Consider the following 19,079-nt stretch of genomic DNA (forward strand, 5'->3'; position numbering starts at 1 on the left):
GCTGACATGCCAGAGCACGAGGCCCTGCACGGAGCTCCAAGTGGCCACGTAACAGGACCGGGACTGAGCCATTGATCAAAAATATTTTTATTATTGCAAAGGTCTTGAAAGTACACCTTCTGGCATTTGAATCCCTTTAATAAAACGCTGCTATTATTTGCGCCTGCTTAGCGTGACTGTTAGCAGCCTCTGGAAGCCTTAAAGGCTAAACTCATTAGCTATTCATTACAGAAGAAGTTGGGATCTCCTGATACTGCCAATTAATTCAGGCATATTGTTAGTAGTGGAAAGTGCTGGTAAATAATAATTTTTTTTTTTTGCCCAAGCATTAATGACCTACTTACAGTGTGTTTCCACTGGATGTAGGTCTGCTCCAGCATCGGCACAGGATCCAAGCACTTTTCCAAGGCTTTGCCTTCCCTCCTGCCCATCACTCACCAGGACAGCTCGGGAGCTGGTGGGGGCTGATTTCTGTAACCACCCAGATGACCCTTCTTATGTTGTGTCACTGTCCTAGGAGGTGTTCCCACTGCCCAGCAATGGTTTGCTCACAAGCCTTGCCAGCTGGTTGTGCTTGGTCCTGTGCTGCTCTGGAGCTGCCGTGCCCATCATCACCTGCTGCAGAACAACAGCCCCAGCACCAAGCAGTTTTCTCACAAGGACAACGATGTAAGTAACACGTGCAGTCAGCACAAAACCACAGGCAGTATGTGGAGCTGTTCATGTTTTTTTTTTCAAAATTGGGCATTGACAGCACAACGTGCCTGTTTCAATGACAGCTCTTGGCTGTGGTGCAGCAAGTAGGTATGGATTCTAATACACGCCATGAGGAATACTTGCTGCTCTGTCTCTAGGATTTGAAACATCTGTCCCTCACTGCCGTCCCCAGGTGGGGATGAATGTGTTTCCCTTCTCCTCCACGGCTCCCAGCAGTAGGTGCAGGTGACCCCAGCAAACCAAGTGACGATGGCTGGGTGGAAGCCCCTGCTCCTGCAGGCAGACATCTGCTGATAGCTTGAACCAGGTCTGAGGAACGTCACACCCAGGTATAAAGCTCCAGTTTAGAATAGAGACAATCCCCTTTCCAAAAGGGATCTTGATGTCACAGCTGTCTGGGGGGAACAGTCATGGAGAGGAAAGGGAAGCGCTGATAGTCTGAGAGGCAGAAAGCTCTCTGATTGTCGGAGACAATTAAGAGGGCAGAAGCAATCTCCACTGTCAAGTGACAGAGACAGTTCCAGGCTGAGTACTCCTTGGAAATTTGAGACCTAATTAAAGCAGACCTTGGATCTCATCATTCTTCCTGCACACCAGGGACCATGAAATACTGACTTGCGCATCTGCTCTGTATGTGTATTTGATGCAAATAAGAAAGAAGTCTGTAAATACATCAAAATCCATACTTTATTTTATGTATAGCAATACAATTTACATATTAAATAACACTATAATAGAATGATTTGATATAGTTTTAAACATAACAAAAAGAAGATTCTTCAAGTTACAAAAAAACCCCAAACAAAAAAACCAAACCAAACCAAACCAAAAATCTCCCTCAAAATCCTCCCTCCCACCCTGTCCCAAAGCCAAACACCACATTTTTTTTTTTGTCTGAATGGATCAATGAGACAAACGTATCCAGTGACTGGCTAAGTCTAATTCCTATTGCACACACTGACAATGGAATAAAATAATAAAAAAAAAGAATCTAACCTTCACAATCACTGCCCCAAAGAAATGACGGGTGGAAATCTTTTTGGAGTGTGATGATGGTGTCTCACTACCTCGATACACAGAAGGTATGGATTCACATAGCCACCACAGAACTAGGAAGGAGGTGAAACTAGAAAAAAATTAGCTTTATATGAAAATATAAAATTCTATGATTATATACCATAGATACAAAGTTCCCAGAAGATGCTTATCCAAGCAACAAAATATTTACAGTTTTAATGGTTTCGCTATTTAAAAATGAAGGAAAAGAAAATAGGAGTACACGTGAATGCTTGGGTCTTTAGAAACAATGGCTGCTTGCTCATTTCAAATGTTCTAACACAACAAAGAGGTCACTACCCCAAATGTTGGAGAGCTGTGACATTGTATAAAATTGAGTATCTCCTCTTTTGGAGACATGTTTATTCTTAAAACTCAAGACTTTTTTCTTGAAATTAATTATCCTCTGTAGAAAATGCTTCCCTTTGCAAATAGTTAACAAAAACACTAAAAACAGTTTAACAGCTACAACAAAGTAGAGGCCAAATCTCTTCATTACAGTTCCTTCTCTTTCTCTATTTTTGCATTCCTTCTCCTTTGATAAGCAAAGCCAATGTTGTTAAAATTGTTAGAATGGCATCAAAGAGAAGAAAAGCAACGGGGTAACAATAAAAGCTGAATTATGTTTGTCAGAAAAAATAAAAAAAACAGAGAAAAGAGCAGCAATGCAGTGGATTAATAAATAGGCATTTTCCCTTCATATAAAAATTCACTGGCACCATTTGAGCACAAACGTCAGAACACCGGATTTGATACCGAAAAACATGAATTTGAGAAAGACTTAAATCTGTAAGACAACTACTTTTTATTATTATTTCTTAATTAAGTTGGTTTTGTTTTGCTGAGAATTAGTAGTATGTATCTTTGGTAGAATCAATATCTATATTTATAGCTTTTAAATAAAATATATCAGCTTAAAAAAAGGTTAAGAAGGCAGTTGTGCTGTTTCATAAAGAGTCTTCTCCTAGTGTTCCAAGACATCGCTCTGGGTTCAAGCAATTCAAGCAGTCAGAAATTGGAAAAACAACTGAAGCAAAGCAGATCCTGTCAATGATTCCACTAACCTTGAACAGACCCACGGTGCAGAAGACTGCACACAGGAAGGAGGATAAAGGTTTGGGATGTTTTTATCCCGCTCCTAAATTCATATTTGGGAACAGACACTGTGAAATAGTAAGGACAAATGCTGCGTTAAAGCGAAAGCTCTTCCCACCTTGGTCTTGCTGAAGAGCCAGCACTGCAGCCTGCACACCTGGGCAGTCCCACTGCCTCCCCCACACCTTCCTAGCAGAGCTGGGATAACCACGTACAGCAGCACCACTGGTTTTAGATGTTGTGATGATACTTTCCCTCTTGGAAAGCTTGGCTATAATGATGGGCTCAACTCACAGCTGTTTATGCCTTTCACATGGCCTGCAGGTGCACAGCCATGCAAGACACAAAGCAGTAATATTTTACAGATGTAGACACGCATGCACGCGCGTGGCGTGGCTGCTGAGGATCACATCTTACAGCACAGGGACAGACCTGGGCCCCCCTAACTTGCAGGCATGCACAATGGGAACTTTTGCTGCTTGAAAAGCATCCCAACTGAATGCCAAGTAGGGGTTACAGCATGGGGGCTGGCATTGCATAGTGATGGCCAGACAGGCACGTGAGAGCATCCTAGTAGAGCTCCATGCCTGTGAATGCTTGCTTGGTCCTTCTGCCAGCCTCCTCTAGTCCCATGGGAAGAGGTGCACGTCCATGGAAGAGAGCACAGCTGCATCTGCTTGCAGCAGAATGGGTTTGGCTCTTATGTGCTCCTAATCCCAACCTTCTTCCACTTCAAGCCTAATGCATCACTACCTTCTATTGACTATCTGACTGTTAACACAGTTCTTAACATACAACTTAATCCCCCTTAAGAAAAAAATCTATGGAGAAGTCATATAGCATCATTGTAAATTATTTCCCCGTGGACTAAGCCCCAAGTACTGCAGGTGTGGGAAAACGCCAATGCAAACACACGGATTTCCAAAGCAGCTACCAAAGTTCAACCCCACAGCCTTCTTTCACTGATTTTTAAAGCCTGTGTGAAGAGATTAAACCAAGGATATTCAGGCAGTGCGTCACGAACCACAGTTACCTTCCATCATGAAAAGTATTCAGCTAAGGGTACTGCACAAATGCAACTCTCCTGATGCCTTCAGTAATCTCTGCATCATTCTGCTCTGTCAGGCTTTGAATTCCTTCCTTCTCCCTACAGCTCTCCCTGGGTACTTGAACACTCAAGGCTGAACTGATCAAAACCATCCCCAGGGCTGGGATCACTCTGGGGTGTGGGGGTTCAGCAGCCACATCTCCAGCCTCCAGCCTGAGCTCCTACCATGCAGCACTGCCTCGCTCTGGTGCTGGCACATCCCAGGGCAAAGGGGAAGCAAACTACAATGCAGTGCATCCTTTTGAAAAGTTTTGCACAGTTTTTACTTGGACTAGCTGGTGCTGGACATGGGATTTCCTCAAGGAAACCGTGGATGTATCACACTGTTCAGCATTAGCAGTTATGTGGAGCACTTGTACTGAGGGATTCCACAGACTGGTGAGAAAAGGGTAACCATGCAAAAGGTTGCTGGTGAACTCTTAAATATTTTGGTGTGGGAATTAATCAAGTCTATCCATAGAAGGAAGCCTTTCTGTTAAAAATAAAAGGCCAGATGTTAGCACATACCAGTCTGTACAGCTCTCTGCTCCCACTGGGGCTGCATCACTCTGTACCTCAAGAGGTTCCAAACTCACAGACCTACTCTCCATAGAAATGTCACTTTCAGCTTCCTTCTGCATGGAACATCTATGGAACCTTCCCCTTAGCTAACCTTCCTCTTTGCCCTCCCCTCCAACACAAGAAGAGGATTTTGCCTTGCCATGTGTCTGTTCTAGCAAGCCCCAGCTGGCAGAAAGTTTTACACTGAAAAGAAAAACACACTGCAATATTTTTGACAAGTCCCAGAAATACAGTGCATGCTCTGTGCAGTTGGAATCGAAAAGAAATTAACGCCATATGTAAAGATGGTGCCTGTGATTGTATACCAAACATCAGGATGCCTGAAACAACATATTTCATTCTCAAGGCAGATTCCATAACCCCTCTCTGTTCGGCAGAGCTATGAAGGAAATGATCAGCTTTATCTCTGGAGAATTAAGTATGTGCTTACTTCTTCTGTTAAATAAAGATGAACGGTGTTGAATCGCAATGAAATGCAAAAGAAAAGGGAGCCAATGAGAATGTATACTTAGATGCTCCAAACAACAATTCAAATGATTTATATAATCTGGGAAAAACCAGTTCATTGGTGTGGGAGGGAAAACACAATAAACTAGGGTTGTGCTAAAGAATTAGTCTGGCAAAAAAAAGAGGGAGAATGTAACTTTATAGGTAGTTTTTTTTATTAGTTTGCTTCACCAGTAAATATGGATCAGTACTTTATGTTTTAGCACTAAAGTATGAAAATTACACACCTGTAAAAATGGCATCTAACAGTTATGAAATTAAGAAACGCCTGTCATCATGTAACATACCATTAGGTGTGAGGTCATATTCAAGAAATAGTAAGGAAATTAATGTGTTTAAAATATTGAATAGCTTAGTAATGTAAAATATTGCTACCTTCAATATATCTGAAAACAGGTCTGACCTGGGGCTGTAGGAGATTTCTTACTGCATCGGCTTTGATGAAAATCAAACCAAAATATTTTCCCATCGCAGGGCTGGCTAAAAGCAAAAACTGACATTTTTCTGCATAAATGGAGAAACTTTGAGATTGTAAAATCAAAACCTGTCACTGCGTCCCACACATGAATTGCATCTAATTCATAATTATATTGTAGGTGATTTTCTATTCCATGTGAAGCAAGTCTTAGGTCTGTGAGCGTACAAAACAGTAACGTGAAACAATACAGAAATAATTGTTTCTGCTCCACAAGGCCATTACACCTTCACTGTAGCTAATAATCACCTGCCACATTTTGTCAAGAAGGATGAACGCTGCTCATCCACTCCACTGGAATGCAGAATACCGTTAGCAAAGTTGTGACATGATAATTAAAACAATAAATATGGAATGAAGGGGTACAGTATCTGTTGTAGAAAGAATCCATCTGGCCTAGCATTCAAGATTGAAAATTCAAGGGTCACTGTAGTTTAGCAAAACTTCACTGCATTTAAACAAAACAGAAAAAGCATGTTTGTTGTCATGGAATGTCACATCAGGGCTTGTTTTGTATTAGAAGATTATAGGCAGTAACACTGATCATATAGTGCAAACTAGATAAAATTGCGTTTCACTGTGTGAAATAAACAGAGGTGCAAATGCTCAGTAGGATACCATTAAGACATAAAATGGCAAAAAATAAATATCAAAACTTTTATCAGTGTAAAAAAGTAATTGGGTTATTGTATAACCTAGAGTCTGGCAAAAAAGGCCTCAAAAAAGTTCGCTCAGTCTTCAGAAGTTCTACAAATTAAGTGCCTTTTCAGGTTTCCAATTAGACAAGAGACTCCATGCTTTCTGCGGGATCCGATTCATCACTGGCCATCACAGCACCGTTTTTGTCCAGTGTCATGGGACCATTTCCATTCTCCTTAGTGCTGACCAAGCTCAGCATTGCCTTGTAAAGAAACTGGTACTGCTCCTGGAAAAGAAAGACAAGTTACCTAAGTTACCTCAATGCTTTCATTGCATGCAGTTCATTGCATGAACGGCACTGATGTGTGGCATTTTAAGGAAAGTGATGGATATTTGTTACTAGAAGCATACATACATCACAGAAAGATACTTTGAGAGTGATTGCCTGTGTTAATCCAGCTTAACATTATCAGCCCAACATCCTAATTGTGAGCATTTTATATTATTGCTGATCTGCTGCCCACTGAAGAGAAGTCTTTCTGTTGACATTATAAGGAAACTGCAGGAGAAACAGAATAATGCAAAAACACCACTGTGTCATTACTAATTTCCCAGCAAGAAGGACATTTGTCCAGTTGCCCTGCTTTCCTCTTTATTCCATCAGCACGTTGATTTTAAACAGTAATGTACAATTGATGCCCATTATATGATTTCATATGATGAATTCAATGCATCGTTTCATTGATGATTGTTCCACATTCAGCTATTTCAAATACATAACCGTGTTAAATCAGTGGTGGGCTTAAATTCAAGAGAAGGCAGCAGAAGCTGTGGGGTTTGGTAATGCACACAATGTGCGTTTCAGTTCATGCTTGTGGTCTCAGATGAAAATCTCATAAACTCTCCATTTATATTCTATTTAGGGACTTACGATGTCTGTAAATACTCCGGGCCGCATAAGATTTATCATCTTTGCCACCTGGAAAACATCAACAGCATTTTCATTCTCCAGCTGCTGGGACAGAGTGGTAAGGGCACATAGCGTTCCCGCTGACACAGCTCCATACCTGAAAAACCACAGCAACGGGATAAGATACTCAGAAACACACCTGGGCACCCCGACACAGAGCCACGAACATGTTGACATGGACTTCATTTGATTACTGTAGTTCAACTTCATGTCTAGCAGATGATTGCTTTATACTGGGTTATTTTTGGTCATTTCAACAACAACAACAAAAAAGAAAAGTGATGGCACCCCATTCATCTCAGGATATCTGCACTACTCAGTATGAAGAACTGTATCAGCAGAAGGATGTGAGCCTTTTAAACATGCCCAGCTTGCAGGGTGTAACAGTGAAATCAGTTCTCACCTGCCACATGTACTGAAAGCATCCGCATTACAGCTGAGCGCATTTTAAGTACCTCAGTGGGAGCTCAAGCAAAACATAAATGATTAAAAGAAATGAGACCTGTCTGTTCCTCTGCATCTGATAATGAAATACAACTAACACGGATACGAGGTGCTCACAAGTAAGTGGGGCAGCACCTTGCAGTCTTCCTAAGGTCTGATTCCTAAGCGAAACGCAACACTCCCTAGTTGGGCACCCAAGAGACACTGCAGATCCTGGTAAGTTGAGCTGGGCTGTCACTAAGGAAGAACCTGAGCGATGCCTGTTTGTCAGGGGAAGGACTGTGTGTCCTCGACATAACTGGCCACACAGAAATCTTACTGCTGCTAAATCTGCGGTATGCTGGAGTCACACGTGCCTTTGTGGGGCAGGGGACAAAGGATCCTAAGCAGCAGGAGCCCATAATTGCTTCTGAGGAGCTGCAGCTGAACTCTGCTCTCTCATTACTCAGGAGATTGAAACTCTGTCCCAGTTTTGTGACTTTGAGGAAGTCGGTATCTAAACACCCTGACCTGCAAATGGGGACGTTGGTGCTGACTTACTCCATAAGCTGTTTGGAGAACTGTACATAAAAACTTAAATAATCAGCGAGAGCTGCAATGCCATCTGGTACAATAAGATTACCACTAGGATTTTTTTACAGCGCTCCTGTGGAAATCGAGACATATGCTGACTTAATTTCATATGATTTTTGGAAACTCAATTTGCCTGGAAATTGGAAACAGAAATCAGATCACAATAGACCTGCTATATCTGATGAAAAATCTATGGAAGAAGCAGGGCACCTGCAGGAACACTGGGCACAGGGGCCTTTGTGCGTGCCATGGGTGGAACACAACAAAATGCCTCTTGGGCCTAACGGCCTCATTTCCACTGGGGTTCATTGCCACCACCTCCCAGCAAGCTGAATGCTCAACGCTCTGAAAGTTATGCAACTTTCAGACTTCATGTAGTTGCTTGCACATGGGCAGTTACATTTAACGTTCTTGGCAGCAGTCTCCAGTTGGAATTTTAGAACTACTTTGAAATGTTGTTATCAAGTTCATCCCACCGTGTACTTCCTAAATACCACGTGCATTTAGCATCTGAAAATTCATATATTTGGAATTAATCCACAGTTGTAATTATTAGTGGATTATGTGATATAGTAGCTGCATGTAGTAAAGGGAAATTTTCATTTTCAGCTACATTCGCTTTGGCTCCGGTGAAAAGCAGGATCCAAATTATGTATTAGGCATAAAAATAAAATCATTGAATATGACAAATAAACCAAAAAAGCAATTTACAGAAAGAATGACTCAGCACTGCTAGAAATGAGATTCTGATTTTTTTCTTTAGGTCTAATATGAATACCCAAATCAATAATGGTTCTAATTTTGTAAAACATAATCTTAAGTACTGCAAGAGCAGCAAAACCTCACTTCAAACTACCCAAAGCATGAATATTAAAACTAGCCTGGAATTAATAAGTGCTGGCAAAAGCCAGCAGAGCTCACACCATGTGGCAGCAAGGCAGGAAACGGTGGGAGGAAAACTACTTCCTTCAGCCCAAGGCACCATTTGCAGGAACCTTTTGGGAAGAACTCTGATATGAAGGGAGAGCTCTTGCAGCAGCAGCAGGTCGGAGCACGCAACCACACAAAGCTGATCCCAGCACTGGAATGGCAGAGTGCACCAGTAACACTATTACACAAAAGGCAAAGATTTCTAAGACTTCCACTAACTCTGTCTGTCTGGTAGCAATGGCAAAAGGGCTGACAGACCCCAGGGCAGGGGCCTGAGGGCTAGCAGTCATTTACACTGCCTTTTTGTCCGCTCAAAGGAGAACCCAAGCGGTGTCAGAAATTGGGCTGCCTTGGGATTTTAATGGCAGAGTGACTCCTGAAAGCACTCTGCCCACCACGAAACAGCTTCTTCCAAAGACAGTCCTGTTAGACTCCGGCTCTGGCTTCACAGCAACAGTATTTTGCAGCTCCATAATGAATGCAAATCAATAATATGCAACGCAGTATTTAGCATCTTTTATAACTGGGCATTCAAGCATAGCTGGCAAGACAATGCTTACCATTACACTACAAAAGAGACAAGTGCTGGGACATGCTGGCCTTGTGTTAACGGGCTCCCTCCCACTTGGCACCATATGGCCCCTCGGGATGTTTTGGGAAAGAAGAAAGAAGGGAAAGAAAATTGCTCTCAGAAAACTTTAAAATCCTTGTGGCAAGATACTGCTGCTCATCCCGAGACACAGCCAAGCTGAGCCTGTTCTGTGTCTTACCTGCATGTTAAACCCGAGTTGTCAGACATGAGCTCAGGTCTGCTTTGAAATTGGTTTCCATAAGCCTCTACTGGGCACAAGGACTTTATCTGAACCTGGGCTCCGCTGGGTTCTGAAACCTGCTGTAGAATTTGTCTGGGACACTTCTATGTACAGAAGTATGCAAACCGCATACAAAGCAAACACAGCCTCGCTTTCTAAGTCCACCCAAGACAACAGCCAACACAAAAATTACAACAAACAAAATGTATTTGGCCTCAGTGCCAACTGAAACCTCATTCCTGGAAATGTAAATACCCTGATCCTGCTCCTTAGACACAAAACCCCATCCATTCCATGCAAGAATAGACATCAATCCTAACAAGTACTCTTCAGTAACTCTGCATATCGTTCACATAAATGAGAGAAAAGAGGTGACATACTCATCATGAACTATGGTGGGGCCATCCCTCGTTAAGGCCTCTTCCTTAATTACATTGATAAGTTCAAAGGTACTGCTTATGGGAGCATCTGGGTTTGGCCATTTAGGACACTGAAAGTGGCGGACTTCCAGAACGTAGTCATCCTGAAATGAAAAGATCAGCCCCAGCATTAGCTGCCTCAGTTTCACATTTACCCACTCCATGATGAAAGAATGAAAGAAGAAAGAGCCTCTCTACACACTGGGAAGGAATCTTCTTCCAAACTGTGTATATAAGAAGAGAGAAGATACATAACTGTAGCATCTCTGTACTGCTGAACATCCTAAAATAATGCAATTTTAATTGATAAAGATTTTGTTCTTTATTTCATGGCTTCCCTCTGAGTTCACAGGTCAAAATTCAAACAAGAGGAAACCAACCAGGGAATTTAAATTTAAAAGGGTTTGCCAAACCAATGTTGTGCAGCAAAATCTAGCTGCAATTCTGAAACCAAACTAGAGGCAGACTTTCAACTCAAAATAAACGTACTTGATAAATAATCCCCAGTAATTAACGCCCCACACAATTACACTGTGAATTTTATAAACAGAAACAGGACCTTGGTGTACTTTACAAAGAATAATTCAATCTACTTTTGTAATTACTGAATGACAAATGATGTTTTCACTTTCAAATGTGTCAAACACTAAATACTACAGCCTCGCTAGCTAAAGGGATCCACCTGGAAGTAGAAGATGTGGGAGGGAGGAGTCAATGAGAACAACTTTCCCCTGTGAGCAACAGGCATGCACGTGCATTTACAAGTACGCAGCTTTCAATACTGCTAGGGAACTTTTCTTCTGCCCTATTTAAATGACATGACTAGCATTTTGGAGAAAAGCCAAGACCCAAAATTGGAGGTTTATTTTACCTGGGTAGCTTCAAGGATAAAGTCATGGATGATAATTTGCTCTTCGTTAGAGAGGCACAGTCTGTCTTTGCTGATAAGGGTCACAGTAAAGGCCTCACAGTTCATAGATTCCTCACGACTTGGCCAGTACACAAACTCATCTTCTGCCTGGAAGAAAGGAAAAACACTACTGCAGACTTCCAGATATCTTGTGTGCAACTGAAAAATCCAGCAGATCAAAAAACTGGTTTGATACATAGAGATGATAAAGAGCTGACATTTAAAAGATATTTTTGTCTAAAACCAACTCACTATTAGTCTACTAGAAGTCATTAAGCTTGCAGGCCCCTCTTTTGTGAGTCCAAACAGGTAACACTTGCTTTTTAATTGGTTTCATGGGGAAATGGTTCTCTTACCTCGCTTCCACTTAACCTTTGTGTTATATTACCTCCTGCCTACACAGTTTTTCATAAAAGTTAGACACTTGTTTAGATAAAACTCATTGACCTTTACAATTAATTGCTTTCTATTTTGAATTTGTATCTATTGTGGTCTAAGCCAAAACTCAAGGATGTCAGTGGAAGGTCTTTGGATCAGATCTAGGTGGAAGACAGACAAGATACTTCATGTAGGGGTAGAATTTTTAAGGGTAGGGGAAAATACTGCCTTGGTCCCATCTCATCCCTTCCTGGAAGCCAATGTCACAAGCCAAACAATGAACCAAAGCACAGACACTACTGCCCTGTAGACAGCCTCCGTTCTGGGCTCACCAAAGATGAAAGCTGGCACCAGGCATCCTTGTAAGCAATACAGCTGAGTCCAGTGCTCTGCAGAGCCAGTCTACAGACTTTGAAAGACAAGATCAACCTCTTCGTTTCTACCTGACACTCTCTGTTTCATTAGTACTTTCTGATTCAATCACATTTCACTGAATGCTCTTTGCCCTGCAGTTGCACTGCACATGGGAAGCATATAGAATGCTGCCTCTTCAGTTTAATGATATCATATTTAGTATTGAGTATAATATTTATACTGCTGCCTCTCATGACTGCTATTTTTCAGCTGTAACAGAGGTGGTTTCTCTACCATTCTCAGCTACAATTGTCTGTTCACCTCAGTGATGTATGTATGAAAAAACCCAAACCTTTTAATTCTTCATTATTTGCAGTGTCCTCTTGAGACATGTTAGTAAACGTGGAAGCACTGATTAGCACTTCACTTGTGTCACCTGTTTCTCCCTCTCTGTCTCACAAATTAACATACACGTTCACTTTTGCTGACATTAAAATAACTTCTATAACCTTTCATAGCCTTAAGTCCTCATGGCCTTAGACTCCTGGAAACAAGCAACTTTTCTCATGTCTTTGTTTTGTATTTTTGCTCTTCTCAAAGCCCTTGCCCTAGTCTTTTGTAACAAGCTTAGGACAAAGTTTGAGGAGGTGACTTGCAAACTGGCTTCGCTTTCAAGGGAAAGTAGCTACAGCATGCAATGAAGTGACCCAGGGGAGGCTCAAGTTGGATGTGAAGAAAAATGTCTTCTTATAAAGAGTACTGAACAGGCTGCCCAGGGAGCTGGGAAGTCACCATCCCTGGAGGTGCTCAAGAAGGTGGTAGATGCTGCACTTAGTGACGTGGTTTAGTGGGCACAGTGGTGATGGGTTGATGGTTGGACTTGATGATCTTAGTGGTCTTTTCAAACCTTAATGATTCTGTGATTCTACAACCCTGGTGGCTGGCAGAGCTAAGTCACTGCTCTATGACACAGGCAAGGAGGTGCTTCACTCACCAGGCTCTGGTTGTCTGGCAGCATGACGATGATCTGTGCATTGTGATCCCAGATCATTCTCCAGAAATCTTTAGTTGTATGTGGCAGCGGATGTTGGGTTATGATGAACTCGTTACTCCTGTAGTAGCCCTTTTCCAGCAAAACAAACCACAATTACTTATTGCCTTCAATACTTCTGAAGCATTAATTTTATCTGTGGGGACACATGATGACCCTATTTCATTTTATTCCACAACATTTTTGCACAAACTGTAATTCTGTAGCGCCATTTCCAGCAAAGTCCCTGTTGTTTTCACTTATTCTAAATCCCAGTATTTGACTGTATCTCAGGAAAATACACATTCCATCTAAATGCATCTAGTATTTAATTTTCTTAAGCAACAATCTTTAATAAAACACAGTTAATAGCTTTACATTATGGGGAAGGTGTTAAAATCTCATTCGTTAATACACAGCCATTACATACAGAATTAAGACAATTACAGGCATCTGGTATTTAGCACCTCAGAATTGATTTTACTTTGTAATTAGGTGTTGGCTTCCTCACCATGATATAAGAGGCATTAATGTAATCAGTTCCCTTCATTCCAGGCAGTGGTGCCAAGCCCACTCTAGCACGCTCAGCTATAAGACAAAGATAAAAGAATATCAGAGTCTGGTCATGGCCCATTGCAGAAAGCAGGAATTTCTCAGACGTTAACAAACCAAACACTGCAGCTCCCATCTCCTGCAGGAGCAGGCCTGCACTTAACCGTGTTAAAGCACTGCCTGCTAACACAAAATATAAAAGAGAACGTTGCACAATATTCCCACAAGGACAAAGTAATTTTAGGAATCAAATTTTACTATAGCAAAGATTTTCACAGCAGGCTGAATTACCGAATAACAGTATATGCAGTGATAACAGGGGATTTCAGGTAACTTTTGACTGTAGCATTCTATTTGTTTCTAGCAGCACAAAAACCCAGGTGACTGATTTTGCTTTCCCTACCTCTCCATAGCACAGCCACCACTTATTCCTCCCATCCGGAAGGTGAGATAACCTTCTCAGATAAAACCTTTCCATCAAGGGCAAAAACCCAGAAGCAAGCAAATGTTCTTCAGCAGGTCTGCACTGCTCTGTGTTTGAGGGTTGGGTTCAACAACATCCTGAACCCAACTGACAGGCTCCTACAGCCAAACTGAAATCACTGCAGCGACATGACACAATCTGCGAGGTCATACAGTCTATTTCAGTCCATTCACCTTTGTTTATAATGTATATCCTGGCGATTTCTCTTTTTGTTACCAAACTTCATAACAAAACCTGTGCCCATATAGCAGTGCACTACTTTGAGTACTGCTTGCCCTGTATACCCTGTGCTCTGGGCAACGTGATGAGAATGACATCATGACTATGCTTGGTCTTAGCAAGTTCATGCTGCCAGGCAGCTGTGCACAGATTCCATATTAACGACTGTGAAACTGTGGCCCTCAAACCTGAGGAAGGCTTGCACACAGAAAACAAATGTACTACAAAGTACATCATAAAAACACTTGTGCCAATCACTCTGGGAGATCTCACCTGAGCTGAGAGCTGCATCAAAGTAATTACCACAGTATTCCATAGGTTTATCCTCCACCTAATTATTCAAATTCTTAAGCACTTCACATTAACATTTCACTTGGGCAGTATACCTAACTGACACCATAACTATTTTCTTTCATTCCATTTCCCCTATATTCAGCACCAGTGAGGCCGCACCTCGAATACTGTGTCCACTTTTGGGCCCCTCACTGCAAGAAAGATATTGAGGCCCTGGAACGTGTTCAAAGGAGGGCAACAAAGCTGGTGAGGGGTCTGGAACACAGGGCTGGTGAGGAGAGGCTGAAGGAGCTGGGAATGTTCAGCCTGGAGAAGAGGAGGCTCAGGGGGGACCTCATTGCTCTCTATAACTTCCTGAAGGGAGGTTGTAGTGAGCTGGGGGTCGGCCTCTTCTCTCGTGTCATCAGTGATAGGACCAGGGGGAATGGCTTCAAGCTACAGCAGGGGAGATTCAGGCTGGACATGAGGAAGTATTACTTTTCAGAAAGGGTGGTCAGGCACTGGAATGGATGCCCAGGGAGGTGGTGGAGTCACCGAGCCTGGGGGTGTTCAAGGAAAGGTTGGATGTTGTGTTGAGGGACATGGTTTAGTGGGAGCTATTGGGAATAGGTGAACGGTTGGACTGGGTGATCTTTTAGGTCTTTTCCAACCTTGGTGATTCTATGATTCTATGATTCTATGATTTCAGAGTAATTTTGCAAAGACAGGACAGCTTGGTCTATACAGATCACACTTGTTCTTCCTTGTGGCTACGCCTTTTCATGCGTAACACAGGAAGTGTTCACTGCAAGAAGTTATGCTAGGCGGTGATCAAACCAAAGGTGCGATCTTACATGGCACGACTGATGAGTTCCTGTTCTTTTCTTTGTTGCAGTCTTTCTGAGCACTGAAGCATTCCACATATTTTGCATTACACTGTGTAACCAGCTGAAAGAGAATAAAGTAGCAAGTCAGTCCTCACAGCACTCTACCTGAAGAGAGGTGGTTTCTTTGCCAACTCCCGGGAAGAAGCATCAGTACAAGAATACATCGTGTTGTTAAACTTGTTTAAAATACTCAAGATGCCAATGGAAATCATCTTTTCATACAATTTGTTTAATGGCTAAAAAGATCTCTACAGCTCTTAGCTTTGAAGCATCCTGAAAATGAAGTTCCATCAAAATGCATTTTCACAGAACAGTACGTTTAGTTATCTTTGAGAATATATTTCAAAGACTTGCAGATACGTTCAGTTGAGAGCAAGTCTCGAGGAACAAAAGCTAGCAAAATAAAACTATGAAAAAAAAAAAACCAACCACACAAACTTTCATGTTTTCTTTCAAAATGAAAGCAAGATAATTCCTCCAGAATACCTTCTTTTTCTGCCAGGCCTTTTGGGAACTCAGCACACCAGCAGCAGAGATTTGAGGCTAAGAGTTGTATTATCTGCTCTGCTAAATTCATTCCAGGCACAATGAAAAGTCAGAGAGGCAGATTTGTCTTTGAATATTCCCCCAGCGTATGGGGAACTCTCCCGGAGCAAGAAGGGTGAAGGTGGCTTTTCCATCTCTTGCACCAGCAACTCATTACTCAGGGTAATTTTACTCTCAGTCAGTTGTAAGTGAACTTCTGCACCAAGGCGTGAGCACGAGTTATTTTCTGCCAGCTCTAAGGCAGCAGCAGAAATCAGGGAAAAACGTAATAATCACTGCTTTCTTAGTCCCAGTTTCAAACCCATTTTAATCACGACAGCACTTCACTCATCTACGTACTGGCATTGTTACACTGGAAGTTCCAGAGTTTCTAAACACTTGTGCAGCTCCAGCAGAGTAAGTAAGCCATTTTGGAAAACGGCACCTCCAATTTGCAAATTTTGCCATAAGTCGTAAGAAAACATCTTTATCCTTATAACTTGATATTTTTTATAGCAGTGGAATAATTTTTTTCTAATAAAGTGTCTTTCTCTCCTGCGTGTGTGTGCACACTTCTGCGCTTGTTTCTTTGATGTAGTAATTATGCACCTGGAATGTCTTTCTGGATTGAGAGTACTGACATTTCTACAAGTGCATTCTGAGACCACCTTGTTCATTTTTTGAATAGCTTTTCACCTGTTAAAATTTAACAGCTTCAGTTCCTTATGTGCTTATTAAACTGAGTTTAGGTGTGAAAACTGACATCACGTATGATCATATGAAATGCAGTCCTACAAAAAAAAATTATAAATGCATTCAAAAAACGCAATCAGAAAATTGTAGGTTTCATATAGATCCAAGCAAATAATTTTACTTTGGCCACGATGAATGCAGCTATAATACAGTAGGGAAAAGCAGCAAGCACAGCTATTAGCAATGGAAAGGCATGTTGTGTTTCTTGATGTTAAAACATTTTAAATTATTTATCTACATCATGGAAATAGTGAGTTGCACTAAGAACCTCATCTCATTTCTTTCTCCATATATATATGCACAAGAATCACTGTTTTGAGTAAGACCTCCAGCCAAACTACCCACAGGCCCAGGAACACTCAGCTCCTTCAAAATGGGGAGACTATCAGCAGCATGCTTCAAAGCAATGCTCGTGTTCCTCTTTGCACCTTTGACTTCAAGAGCATTAGTGCTGATTCCCAGAAGCATGGCTGACTTGTTGCGCCCTGAACTTCCCAAGATGCTCTGCTGTGCTAATGAAGTGTTCAGGTTAGGTTCATTATCTATGACAACAAACAGGGAAGGCATGCCAAGCAACACAAAGTGGAGAAATTAGGTCCCTCTGGATGGGAGTGATAAGCCTTACCTTGAATTGTTTTTCTAATCGTGTCTTCCCTCCTATGCCAGGTATGAGGATGCTGTTAACATAACTATGCAGCTGGTTTGCAGATACTTCAGTCTCCTTCCCAAGGATGGCTTCCAACAAGGCATCATGAATAAAAATGTACTGCTCCTAGATAAACAAAGCATGTCAGGTAAGCACTTGGAATAAACTAAATGGCTGGCTTTAACTGAGGGGTAGAGCACTGAAGGAGGGTATGCAAAATAACCCACACATGCAAATATGGCCAAATGAAAAAAAAACCATTCACAAGTGTTAACACACACAGCTCTGAAAAAGTCATAAGCAAAATCTGAAGTTTCTGGTCTAGAAAAAGAGAGGCATTTCAGTGCAACAAATATCTGGTGATATATTCAATACTTACAGGGATGTAACTGAAAAATCTATTTGCTCTTTGACTGCAACATAAAAATGAATATGGCCATACACTGAGCCCCACTGCAATCTTTACCTCTGTCTGGACGAGGTAGTTGCGCTGTGTCCTGATATGTTTCAGGAAACCCAGGACATTAACTGTGCTTTTGTCTTTTATCTGTTGCAGCATACTGTCAATCACAATGTAGGTTCCAGTTCTGCCAACACCAGCACTACAAAAAACGTAAGAGAAACCCATGTAATACAGCCAAGCCACACTAAACACAACGGCAGAACAGAACTAAACAAATGCACCTATTCCTAGACTTTCAGTTCACTGCTAGCCTCAATCGTGAAAATTCCTGGACAAAATACTTTAGTTTTCTAGGAACTTCCTGGTTGCCAGTGGAGGTGATCCTGCCCTCCCCGTGTGCTGAATGGGCAGGAAATCAGGCTTCAGAACCAGGAATTGCACAGCCTCATCAGTGCAATGCTCAGCAGCTCAGCATCATGCTGCTAATGCAACTAAGATTTTTTGATTAGAGCACGCTTCAGATGTAGGCTAAGCCAACTCACGTCTCCCTGCATCCATAGGGCAGGCACACTGCTGTCTTAATAATGTACAGTGCTTGCCTTCACAGGCATTTAAAAGAGCACACACTGCAAAATAGGTATATTGACCATCAAGCATTTGATCACATCTATTTAGATCAGATATCATGGGGCAATTTTTCACTGAGAGGTTGATGAGGTGCTTGAACAGGCTGCCCAAAGAGCCATGCGTGCCCCATCCCTGGAAGTGGAGTCCAGGCTGGAAGGGGCCCTGTACAGCCTGAGCTGGTGGCTGGCGACCAGCCCACGGCATCAGGTTGGAATTCAATGATCTCTGAGGGCCCTTCCAACCCCAGCCGTTCTATGATTCTGTGATCCTTCATACCTGCAGTGCACAACCACTGGTCCCATGTCCGGGGTTCTGGCTGCAGATGATCTCCTAACGAAGGTCAGCACAGGAAGGGCATACTCTGGCACACCCATGTCAGGCCACTGAGTGTAGTGATACTGAATAACCGTTCTCTCGTTCTGGCGCCCTTTTGGGTTTCCTTTCTGACCCTGCATGCAAATTGTAAGCAGAAAGAAGAGAAAGATCAGGAAAGAGAAGCAAAGAATCCTTCAGTTTTACTTCAATTCCTCCATTTGGTCCTATTAGCTTGCCCAGATGAAAATGTGTCGGACTATGACAAAAAGAATCTCCTGCAGCTCTGCTTTTGTTTGGTGGAGACACAGTGCAAGGAAAAGATGTACAGGAAGAGGTAATGACAGCAGCAGCTCTGATACCAAGGTGGTAACAAACTCGAGAGAAAGAAATACAGGTTAAACCTATCACCAGATTCCT

The 19,079-nt window shown here is 42.1% G+C and overlaps 1 protein-coding gene across 1 annotated transcript in view; it reads right to left on the minus strand.

Moving 5' to 3' along the window:
- Positions 1-1,386: 1,386 nt before the first annotated feature.
- Positions 1,387-19,079, minus strand: part of PTPRG (protein tyrosine phosphatase receptor type G) — a 378,176-nt gene continuing 360,483 nt past the window's right edge. The window contains exons 20-29 of the mRNA XM_042823259.1: positions 18,624-18,796; positions 17,784-17,919; positions 17,297-17,443; positions 15,361-15,454; positions 13,490-13,566; positions 12,943-13,071; positions 11,178-11,324; positions 10,268-10,410; positions 7,090-7,225; positions 1,387-6,444 (exon numbers count right to left, since the gene is read on the minus strand). Of these exons, the coding sequence (XP_042679193.1) occupies positions 6,298-6,444; positions 7,090-7,225; positions 10,268-10,410; positions 11,178-11,324; positions 12,943-13,071; positions 13,490-13,566; positions 15,361-15,454; positions 17,297-17,443; positions 17,784-17,919; positions 18,624-18,796 (1,329 nt within the window). The 3' untranslated portion in view covers positions 1,387-6,297. The remainder of the gene's footprint in view (positions 6,445-7,089; positions 7,226-10,267; positions 10,411-11,177; positions 11,325-12,942; positions 13,072-13,489; positions 13,567-15,360; positions 15,455-17,296; positions 17,444-17,783; positions 17,920-18,623; positions 18,797-19,079) is intronic.

The sequence above is a fragment of the Centrocercus urophasianus genome, unplaced genomic scaffold, assembly GCF_019232065.1.
Source record: "Centrocercus urophasianus isolate 14NV4802_14NV808 unplaced genomic scaffold, USGS_Curo_1.0 seq_22, whole genome shotgun sequence".
NCBI classification, from domain to species: Eukaryota; Metazoa; Chordata; class Aves; order Galliformes; family Phasianidae; genus Centrocercus; species Centrocercus urophasianus.